General features: G+C 35.3%; 1 protein-coding gene and 1 non-coding gene across 5 annotated transcripts in view; one reads left to right on the forward strand and one right to left on the reverse strand.

Annotated features, from left to right (window-relative positions):
* LOC100571490 (neurogenic protein mastermind-like) overlaps window positions 1-12979 on the forward strand; it is a 256717-nt gene that overhangs the window by 184467 nt on the left and 59271 nt on the right. For all 4 annotated transcript variants that reach the window (XM_029489235.1, XM_029489236.1, XM_016805930.2 and 1 more), the window contains one exon: window positions 2926-3016. In XM_029489235.1, coding sequence (XP_029345095.1) covers window positions 2926-3016 — 91 coding nt within the window. The remainder of the gene's footprint in view (window positions 1-2925; window positions 3017-12979) is intronic.
* Window positions 8659-8750, reverse strand: TRNAY-GUA. The gene is given in 2 exon segments: window positions 8659-8694; window positions 8714-8750. It is a non-coding gene; the product is annotated as a tRNA-Tyr (tRNA).

Raw genomic sequence — 12979 nt, forward strand, 5'->3', positions numbered from 1 at the left:
CGTGTCTAATGAAACCGATGTTATAATATTGCGCGAGAGTAAACAAAACTCGTTCTTCGAATGAGTTTTATATTGGGGCAATTGTCAATTTTCTCAATCGGAAATACATTTATTTCCTTGAATATATATACGACAACGTACCGAATGTCGAAGAATTCTCAGTCGAACCAGAAAGACAATATTTTCCATTAGTGGGATTCGCATTGCGAGGGAGGGGGTCGGTCGCTTTTGTTTGAATGCAAAATCGTTTAAGTTCGACGCTTTTTCTCATTTTCGGTCTGGCCTTTAATGAACGATATATACACACGCACATAAAAGAACGCCACCACCGCCACTCTCCGACATCATCTGGGGAGAGAAAAAGACAGAAACGGGGTTGGTGTGTTAATTTCGGAGAGAGCTGCAGTCGTCGTCGTCATCGTCGACGGTGGCAGCAAAAACTATTTAAAACAGCCAAGGGAATGCGATTGGGGTGTGTAGTGTGTGTGTGTGGGTGTGCGCATGGAGAAAGATTTGCGACGTAGAAAGGGCGGCAAGAAAAAAGGGGTAATACCACACAAAAGCGGAAGTCGATTTCCCATCCCTTTACAACGCGTGCATATATACAGTATATGTGTTGGTGTGTGTTCTTCTATACAATACTTCCGCTAAGCCAAAAGACACTGGAAAACCATTTCGCGAAGACAAACTTCTATATGGGTAGAGTCGCACACACGAAATCCATTTAAAACATATTCCATTCGCAAAACTTTAGCTGTTAAATTTTATTTAGGTTAGATGATGATATATATATATATCTGATGGGAAGCATAGACGTTTATAAAACGTATACTATTTATTTTTCTTTCAACCACATATTATAAGCTATTATAACAACACGATAATGTATACTAATTCGTCCCGTCTCGATCGTGGCGTCGCACTAACACGATAAAGGTAACCAAAACGCCATATATACACGGTTTTCTGTTCAATAAAATAACGGAAATTACGCGGCCCATAAATTTTGGGTGTCGTTTCGCACTCGATCGTGTGATTTCATTAGCTCCCTCAATATACCCTCGTGTAACCCTATAATACATATTACCCCCTCCGCGTGTATCCGTAACTTAAAAGCAGGAAATATTTTGAAACTCGTGGATTACCCATATTTATAACTTTAACTATAATATGTATATTGTATATATGTATATAATTATTATCATCATTTTATAAAGGTTCATTTACCGAGAATATTAATATAATCTTATATATACATATTATATTGTATGCAAACGTATATGGGTCACGAATCAAAATTTTGACATAATAGTTTTTAAAAAATTTACGCTCCTATACACATTTTTTCTCGGGGTTTTAAAAAAATTCATTAAAATTAATTAAAATCAAGTGTGTTACTAATTTAAAACACAGTCTGCCTGTTTCGGTTTAATTGAATGCATTGGTTCTAGCCTTTATGGGAGATAAAATTTCTCAACTTCGGTACATGTTGGTTGAATATTGAGTGTATAAATAATTTTTTCATTAAATGAATGCAACTGCGCACGATTGAACGATAAAATACAAATGTTTTCGCATGCCATTTAAATTTGGACAAAAGGTTCACCACCTCTGGTATAGGGTGTAAGACGTGAGTAAATAATAATATATTTACAAATAAATATGTCAATATCAACGAAAATGTTGAGCTGGATACTGTGCAGTATACACACAAACGAGAAAATTTAATAAGAACGTGTAATATACTGTATCATTATTCTAGTACTGTCGAAAGTTTCAACAAATAAATCACGTAAAAACACCTATTGGTACATTTTTATAATTTATTATTCTACGTCGTACAACCTCGCGTTTAACATTAAAAAAAATAACTGCGTTTTATATTGTGATATATTGTCTAGGTGTAGCGCGATAGTCTTCGCATATATATTATCGAATGTCAAAATTCAAAGGTCATGATTTATAATATTATGAATCATATAAAATAATATACTATATATATTTTTGATGAAAAATCTCGTCCGTATGTGGAGATTCGACGACGGTACACGCGGTATTGCCGTGGCTGCATATATCGAGTATAAATCCCGTTGTATTTCGGAGTATTATTATACGTCCGAGAAGAGATCGCCCTCGTAATCCTCTCCCCCTCCGTCACCATCACCCCGCCACCGGGGTTATATAGTGGCACTCTCCTCGGACACGTTGTATATATATTTTTTTTAATAACAGTTTTGTTCTAAAAAACAAGGCAAATCATCCGAACGAGCAGCAAGTATATAATATATTATATTATATTTATATACTGTATCGTCGCGCATACGATGGCTGTGTGTCCAGAATATTTAAACAAACTACGCGTACAACGACGGGGTGGCGGCGCGCGCATAATAATATATCATCGGCCAATATCTTCGACATCTGCGTTGTGAGTGCGGACTCTGCAGCCGGACACGCATTTATCTTCTTCCTTTCTTTATTTTTCCCTCGGTCCTCCGAAGTCCGGCTATTTTATTCAATTGGTCGGGTTAGGAATATATGACTTTCACCCTTATCGTCAGCGCGGGGAGGGAATAACGAAATAAAAAAAAAAAACCCATTTCACGTACACCGAAGACATCTGCCTGACAAAACATACGATAAAAGGGTGTACACGACTGGAATATATTATTATTCGCAAGCGGATAACACGAATTGTCCTCATAAGACGTCGCTATATTGCACACTATTATAATATATCACATTATACTCGTAATACTGATACAAAAATATTATTAAATGTTATTAAAATAATTACAATATACATACCTACTACATATTACCTATTATAATATTAGGTATATTAATATTATTATTTATTAATAGCTAGTGAAATTATAATATTTTTTGGTCGAATTCTTATTTTTATTTTTATTTTTCTTACAGAAATACTTAGAACCTTCACCTTGGTTACAGACCAATTTCCCATTCAAGGCGTTTCAACACAAACTCGCCACTGACACTGCTGGTCCAGAAGGTGAGTAACTTTACTATATTATTATTTCAGCATAGAATTGAGTGTTTATTTTCCAAGTAATTTCCATGCTTCTCGCCGTATGGAGGCGCGTAATCTCATTACGATTCAAAAAACGGTTGAATGAATTTGAGTATGCTTTCCCTACCCCCATGAACTTCCCCGGCACAACTTTTTAATAACGGCACCTCGGCCGTCATTATTATTACCATCCGAAGAAAAATATTATATACATATATATATAATTTCAAACATCAGGTGAAAAAGCACGAACTTTCCAAGCAACACCAGGCGGTCTCTAACAAGCAATTTCGAATTTATTCCCTCGTTATTTTTACCATCTATTTTTTTAACGTTTTATAAAAGCAATTATTATTATTATTCATTTCCCCCTTTTTTTTCTTTTTTATTATTATTTTATTTGGTTTTTAAACAATAACAACAATTACATTGACTAAGAAACAAAAAAATATTTTTAACCCAGCAATCCCAAAACTTCATATATCGTCTTGAAATAAGAGCTTATACATTTTCAAAATCTGAATATTCATTTTTTAAAACATTTTAATTGTAAATAAAAGCGTAAATTGCACAAACAAGTCGGTCATGCATAAAAACATAACGAGCAAAACTTAGATGTACTTAAATAAGATAACATTTTAATCTCATAATCAGCACATTTTTTGGTTATTACATCTTATACAGACTGAAGAAACTGTTTTACACTTCATGAAAGTAGAAAAATATGCGTCAGATATTATTGTTTTTCAAAACTTGCATGTAAAACGATATTTTTTAATAACAAATATTATATTTTTCAACAACAATTTACACGAATAAGTTCTGTCAAATTATTTATACACCAATCCGATAACCACGGTCCACGACGTTTAAAATAATATACATAATAATTAATATTCAATTATATAAAATTGATAACAAAAGAAATTTTAAGCTTCGATGTCGTAAACCGAATTAAATAAATAAAAAGTCGTCTTGTCAGAATAACAGATTGCCTCGGGTACGTTTTTTCTGCGGGGCCACTCTCTATACCTAATAAGTCCAATTTAAAAATTTTAGAAAATAAAACATTCAAGGAAGTGGTCTTCTTTTTTTTAGTTAATCAGAAATTACATTGGGGATTTTCGTTGTACTCGCCCGCGTGCGCGATGGTGTCACAAGAGGAACAACCGACGTCCCGGGAGATATGCTAACGCGAAAACCGGAGAGGGTGATTAATTCCGCAGTGGATCTTATGAATATTTTACTGCCGTGTGCGACGCTTAAAAAGGAGAAGGGAAAAAAAAATTATTAAAAAAAAATTACTATTATATACCTATACAACCACAGCGGTGGGTAGTTTTTTTTTCCTCTTCCCGCGTAATACTAATAATAATAATAATAACATAAAACGTATATATATATATATATAATATTTACGAGCGAGCTGCGCCCCAAAAATCGTTGCGGTGACACGTTGCGTCGGTGCATAGTGGATGCGAGATTGCGATGGTGCTTTCAGGCATAATATATATCGTAATCGCGTATATATAGAAGCGTAAATATAAATGCAGGAACTTCGACGTAGGTATAGTATAATATAGTCGATGTGAATTTGCGATATTTTCTGTTGTTTTTTTTTTTTGTGTGTGTGTATATTTCGTACCCGCTCTTGCTGCTGTGCCGCTCGTATCATAGATATTTGCATGCGGGATCCGATTAAAACGAAACGAAAAAAAATATACGTCATCCTCGGGGTTAAAACAAAAAAAAAGGGGTTTGACGCGCGTACACACGCTCACACACACTAATCTGTATGCGTACTAAAACATTCATGTGCTCGACTCGACGACGGATCACCCAGCGCATATATACGATATTATGTATGTATGTTCGGGACGCATATAATGCTAATTCCGGTGCACACACATACGCGCCGCTCTCCATCCGGTCCCCCGCAAACCCGACAGAGTTGACATCTTAAAATACGCATTTAAAATCTTTACCTCCGACCCGCACCCCCCACTCCCCCTTCCCAACCACTCCACACCCTTATATACAGAGTCGCATACTACATATCACACCGTGCACGCCGCCACCCTTTCGACGAGGATTTTAATGTATGTATATTCGAAAACATTTTCACACACGCACTCGCACTCACACACGCACAGCAGTCCGAAATCCCGTAACGAAAGCGCCCGTGAGCGTGTGTGCACTGTGCCTTCGGCTTTTGCCCAGTGTTTGCAGTTTGGCGAATAATTTTGCATGCATCAAACGAGTGCGTATATTATATATATATATATATATGTATAATATACACACACACACACATGTATATCCGGCGCTGATATTCGGAAACGCGTATATATATCCGAAGTTTTCAAGCGGCTACATAGAGGGGAACGACTGGGCGTAAGTCGAAAAACGCGCATCCGCCGACTAGGAAGAAAATATAAGGACAGCTGACGGTTTATATTATAATATTATTATGGTTAATTTTTGGTATTGGTATGTTATATCAATCCGTCACGGCGTACACAAAAATTGTATCGTCCCGCTATAACACAGTTAATATATTTATTTTTAATTAATTATTAAAACTATTAAATTATACAGCTACCTATTAAAAATTACAAAAAAGAAACAATGATCAAATATTATCTCGACATCCACCACGATGTTAACCTATACATATATCTTGAATATAAGTGTATACAGCATCTAGCAGCCCAATTATTCGAGGCCCGCAGTAGGTCAATAACAGACCAGGGGGCCAAGTTTATGTCGCTTTCAAGAACTAGTCACCAGTACAGTTTTTTTACCTCAATTATATTGTAGTCATCGTTTATATTATAATAACTGAACGCAATGGCGTGCGTCAGATTTTCCCCATCGCATCGTGTGTAGAGTATATTAAAATATAGCGTTACATTAAAATAATCCATAACATATATGTATACCGATTCCGCGGACACGCGATACGTATACAAATGTGCATACTCCTAGTGAATTTCCGGAATTCCAACACTTCGCGTGGGGGTACAAATGCGTTTCATAACATCGGAAGAAAGGGGCTATCCTTTGACCCCGACTTACGAATATCTACCAGAGGTTTCCCAGGGAAGGGGGAGGCGAGGACACGTTGATGAACACACCGCAAATATGTCTTCGAGACTTCACATCATGCTAGCCAAAAACGGTTCGGCATACTAAGGCGCATACCACGAGAAATATCGTCTACACACATAATATATATAATATAATGTATATAGTATTACACGCAAAATCCCCTCCGACAAACTATTAGCGACAGCTAATCTCTGCGATTATTTTTTTCCCCACACGACGACTGCCAAGGGTGTGTGTGCAAGAGCGTGAGTGTGTGCGTGTGTGTGTGTGTTCTTGTGCGTATGTTATATTATGTACCGCTGTTAATTTGGAAAAAAAACCTTTGCTCAACAGCTATACAAGCCTGATGCATGTGTGTATACGCGTGTAACCTGTTGCTGCGCGAATTTTCCGGTCTTATTCACACGCGTCACGTTTTTTTTTCCCCGTATATATACGAGGAGAATATAGCTGACAGTCGTGTTCATCGTTTTTGCCTTTTTTTTCTGCTAACCACCACGAAAAAAAAATACGTAATAATAATAATAAAAATAAATAAATAAAACTCGAAAGAGTACGTAAAAAACGGTACACGTATTTTTCAAACTCGCATCGTGTGTGAATGTGTGAGTATGCCTGCTATAGGGCGTATAAACACACATAATATTTTTGCAGTGCGCGTGAAGAGTTATAGTAGTAGCCTTTTACCGTTGTCATTTTTAATGTCACAGCACTTACACATGCTCGTTTTGGTTGATTTATCGCCCTCAGTAAACGCGAAAAAAAAGCATATATATAACGATGATAATAATAATAATGTATAAATCTCGAGCTGCTCCGAGCATTGTCTCGGCGGGAGGAGACAAATATGAAAAATAAATTGAAACCGGAAGAAGGACGGGACACCGCGATAATAACAACAATAATAAAAATACCATGAAGCACCACCACCACCACCGGCAATGCGCGCGGTGCGTTCGAGGGTCCTCTCCGGGCCGAAGGTACCTCCGTATATATATTATTATTATATTTGATGTACTGCTGCAGATTAAAACGACGACCGTAAGAAAAAAAAATGCCCTCCACCAAAATCAATGGGGTGCCAATTATAAGTTTTATCAAGTCGACGGGTGCGTGTATAAGCAAGTGTGGCGGCGGCGGGACCATTGCGTCGAGTGCGGAGCGGCTCTCATCCCGATCGTGTCGTATCGTGGCCGGCCGCGCGCGTTATCTCGCAAAGGACCCGTTTTCGGATTATAAGAGTATTTTCCTCTCCTCCGCATTGAAGTTTCTAATACGAACCGCTCGTGTCCGATAATATAATATATATATATTTAGTCTCGATCGCCGAAAATCGAATCCTTTTGTCTCCCGCGAGACTCGTGCGGTTTGTCATTTTCTCTACGACCGCGTTTAATCGGGATTCGCGAGATCCGTTTGTCGAAAGAATGAAAATCCTATCATATAATGTATATATATATCGCCATATCGACCACGCCTTAGACGACAATCATATTATTATATTGTGTTATTTTTATACCCGACAATAAAATACCATATCAAACGTATATATCTACACTTTATAGTGTTATAATATATAAAGAGGTATACTTCCACAAAAATTTCACTCTAAACAGATGCACTGCTCTAGGTGTTGTCCACAGAAGTTATATTTCGGCCGTGATAATACGATAAAATATGGAAATATTTAACTATACAATATTATGCAGTTGTTAACTAGTGTAGGTAAATAATAATAATATAGTGAATTTTGTAACCAATTAAACATGAACAATTATTATAAATACAAACATTTTAAAATGTATACATATACACATATACGTATATGTTACACATCTCCAGTAAACGGTTTAAGTATTAGCTTGTTATGGGAATGTGGAAACAGTATGAGCTCTGGCGCCAGTGTCCAGTTTTGTGAGGCTCTGACCAAAATACATTAAAAACTATAATCTCACAAGTTAATGAGTTATCTTATAAAAATAAGGATTGCTTTTACGTATTATCTTTATTAGTTTATTACGCTACAGTATAGTTTATAATTTATACAAAAACTATACACCACTACTACAAACTATTGTATAGCCTGTAGGTATACTATATTATAGTAGGTACCTATATTTTTGATATTTTAATAGTTAATGCCAACAAGATATTGACAAAATTCTTGCTAACAAAAGTTATAGGTGAACGCCAACACTGTATAATTACCAGTAATTACATAAAACTACTCAGCAAAAGTATAAATGTAGTTGTGACACATTTATGGGAAATTTAAATACATGATTAATTATTAATGTATACATATAATTACATGTTTACTTTTATTTCCATTGGGTGATTTATAATTTATTTCTAGTTCATTAAATAAAAATAAATACTGTTTATGTGATATACTTACAAATTAATAGTATTTTTTGTTAAAAATATTACAAACGTTTGTTTATGAATGATTGATATTTGAAAGTGATTGATATTAAAAGTGAAATCTACAGAAAAAAAGTCAAAAAAATATTTCCTTCGAGCCGGATTTGAACCAGCGACCTATGGATATCTGTGATTATTATGCCACTACAGTCCACCGCTCTACCAACTGAGCTATCGAAGGCAGATGGAAAGAGGATGGTTTTCACTCGATTTAAGTACGCATCGCAATATTTTTTTCCCTATTTTTATTTCTTATTTCTAATAAAGTGTCCTTGACCCATGTTCACTAAAATACGCTCGAAATATCTATTTTATTAATTTAATATTAATTTTTTTTTTTTTTGCAATCGTAATTTTTTAAATGCTTTTCCTCTTGACATCATAAGTCGTCACGACGTTATGACGGTATCGGTATGGTTATATAATTGAAAATTATTGCCACTAATAACTATCTAATTACCCCAAATAACTGAAAACGGGGCAAGGGAGATAATTCCTGTAATTCAATAGTATTTTAAATAAACAAATATTGACTATATTTTAAATTTTGACTTTAATAGTTTAATATTGTACATACAAAATTTGTTAATTTTACTATTGTGGGAGGCGGTGGCTAAAATATGTTACTTTATCTAAATACGGAACAGCTACAATTGATTATCATTAATTAAAAACATAGTAAATAGGTATATGGTTTATGAAATGTCAAAAGGTACCTATAGTAGACACTACACTAGACGGTAATCACTAATATACTATAACTATTTTATAGGTACTATATTATTATAGTTTTATAGGCTATATATAGGTGTACCTATGTAAATCGTAAATATTATGTTATCCTGTATCCGACTTAAATAATATATTATATTAATATCTTTTACTGATTCGATTGTCTACTTATCAACAATCAATAAATAAAAAATAAAACGTTAAAAGAATATCATTTAAATAATAATAATTGCCAATAGATAAAATGATATTATAAATTATAATGTTCTTTATAACTATGGTTAGGTTTATAAATGGACAACATTGACATTGTTGAAGCAAAAGGGTCATTTCATGATTTTATGTTTTCGAAATCGATTGTGGTTGTTTTTAATATAATAAATATTAACATTTTGTAACAGTATTCGATTTACGGAAGTAATTTATACGGAATATATTATTTTTCTGTGAAAATTATTTCAGTTTGAAATTAGTTCGAAAGAATAAAATACGTGCAGTGTGTACACATAAAAATACATTGTTAATAGAAATAATCAAATATTGATTTTCGATATAAAAGCAAGTGTGTACCTATATTTAATATTGTATAATACTGCAGTTGAATATTACTTCCATCAGCCCCATGCCCCATATACTCTCATCAATATAGGTACAGTAATATTATTATGTATAGTGCATAGTGCATACCGTACAATATGATTAATACCGTAATTTATTTATCGTAGTACCTATATTTATACTAGTATAACATTGTCCATATTATATAATATTACATAATGACGTGACACCCATTACCCCCCCCCCATCATAATTTTCATAATTTATCTAAATAAAAATTCTAAGATATTTTATCGAAAAAATTCAGATATTTTGATACGATGAATACGTCGAGTATACCAACGTCGTGTAGGTTGAGTCTGATTTACTCAGATAAACAATCCGTAAAATAACGGTATGCACATTATTCCAAAACACTCGCAGAAATAAAATCGAAAACAAGCGAGGATCGTGTTCGCCGTGTGTTTGCACTGCATATTATGTGCATACTTGCACGAGTATAATATCATTATTATATATCAGCTAACCACCGCCGCCGCCTTGCCCGCTTCGTTATAATAATATATATATGCGCTTGGCTCCGGTGCGGCCCTTTGCAGCAGAACAATATTGTTCAACAACAATATGTTCGGACGGACACCGGTCCCTCACACTCCCGTGCACCCCCTACCTTCCGGGCGGCGAATCGCGACCGGAAGTCGGAACCGATCGCCACCGTCCCCGCAGTCCGCGCCGACCGGATGGACGTCCAGTTGCCCGGCCGGCGTTTTCCACCGAGACACTTCCGATTCCGGTCGCCGTCCACTTTATATGGCGCGACGCGCGAAAGACAAGACACCTTTTGTTTTCGCCCCGAAAGCAGATACGCCGCCGCCGCCGCCTCGCACAATGGCGCGTTAGATATTGCGCTCGGTAGCATATTATTTATATATATATATATACATATAAATAAATATGCAAAAATTTGCGTTTTATCATACTTGAGGCAACACTATATACATGCACGCGGGTACCTGCTACAACTGTCATCATGTAAATTTGAAAAGTTCTCCAGCCCGAGTGCGGGGTTGGTGTTTTTCGTAACGAAAAAATAAATATATTATACACATACGACATAAATCGGTTGTGTATATCTATGCATACAGGGTGATTCACCGAGCATGCACACCCCTTATTTTTCTTCTCCGACAATGCAGTCATCGTTCGAAATCTGGTTTTTAAAATCGTTAAATATACTTAAAAACCCATAATATTATATTTTTAAATTCTTGAGATTTTTTTGTTCTATACTTAGTAGGAGCGTGTCCTGTTGAGCTAAATAATTTACAGTAAAAAAGAGGGTTCTCATCTGAAAAAGCAGAAGTTTATTTCGCCACAGGACACTTCTATATATAATATTAAGTGTAGGTATAGTACAAAACATTTGAGAATTTGAATAAATTCATTATTAAAGGAATACAAATATGGGGGTGAGCATAATAATATGATGCATGGTGAATCACCCTGTGTATACCTATACATATTATAAACTGCCCGCCGCGCCGCTGTATCGTTTAGGATTTTCTCCGCCAAGTTCCACAGTTAGGGCACGTCCGTTTTATTTTTTCCTATTTTTCTTTGCGTTATATATTATTATATCCCCCGCAAAGCCGGTCGCGTCCCCTAACTGCCGTCACGACGGCGTGTGTACATATATCGTATATAATGCGTGTGCCGTGTACACCTAACCTATTCCACCGTCTTGTCGAGTAGCGGCTGCATGGCAAATGAAGAGAGTCACACGCACCGCGAGCGTTTCCGCACATATATTTACGGCCGATTGTCGCCCTTACATTATATATTATGCTATTTTTTTTTTTCACTTTTTCTATACTCATCCGCGGCGAGGGGAAAGCCGCGCGTACATATAAAATACGTTATAAATCCATTACCAGACGCCGCCCGCCTGTGTGAATCGACGGGTTTGTTTTTTTCCCAAGATGATTGGTTTTTGATTGAGCCCCGGAGAATAAGAATAAGAGCGGCGCATATAATAATATACAATTGTCTTTTTCGATAGACAGCTGCAGTGACAATTCCATAAAAATATACACTGTATAAAATAGTAAACACTATCTTCATATGTCAACAAACTCGCGTTTTTTAACAGATCAAGGTATACTATATACGTACCAGACGGCTGAACGCGTTGATATAGTAGTTGATTTCGTACTTTTATTCATTTTTTTTCCCTCGATTTAATATTACAAACAGACCTCCTCATTGTGCTGACCGCGCCCCCGAGATTTTCTTTCCGGTTTTTTCTTATTATTTATAATTCACTTTTTTCACCTTCCGTATTTATTTATTACTGACTTCTCGTTTACCAAGCAGGGGTCTCTGACGATCATAACTCTTAACAGCGACGGATTTCCAGATAAGGACACCTCTGCTCTCTTTTTTTTTATTCGCTCTTTCCCATCATCCCTCAAGGATCAATTCCCCCTTCTAGACGTCTAAAAGACGCTCGAATCCCTTATAGAAAAAAAATCTACCCTTAAAAAAACATATAAATATATATATAATTTAAAGGGAAATAATCCCCATCAGAGGTTTTTTTTCATCCATTAACGATTAAAACATCATCATGTCAATCGTCCTTCACTTGACCCTTATTTTTTTTATGTTTTTTGTCCTTCCCCAGTGGATATATTTCCATTACGTATTTCGGATTTGATTAGATTAATTTACTGTACTGATTTTGATACGAAAAAATAAAATAAAAATTGTCTTCCTCCAACAGTATATTGACTCACTCGTTCATTCATTGCAAAAAAAAAGACATAGCTTTGTTAAATATAAATGTATAGGAACATTGTAACGACATATATCTTTCATGCGTACCGACTTCGTTTTCTAACATTTAGTATTAATGTAAAAAAAGTAACTTTGTAATCTGAATAAAAAAAGACCGTCCTATATATTATTATATATACGTATATTACGTTAGTCAGTATTGTGTATAACAGCCAAATAATTATCAAACAACTACATAATATTATTATAATATAATCGTCTTACCGTTGACTTTATGCTAATATTATTTTGTCTGCTCACGATTTCGATTTTTACGATTAAAAA

Source organism: Acyrthosiphon pisum, chromosome A2 (genome assembly GCF_005508785.2).
Source record: "Acyrthosiphon pisum isolate AL4f chromosome A2, pea_aphid_22Mar2018_4r6ur, whole genome shotgun sequence".
Taxonomy (NCBI): Eukaryota; Metazoa; Arthropoda; class Insecta; order Hemiptera; family Aphididae; genus Acyrthosiphon; species Acyrthosiphon pisum.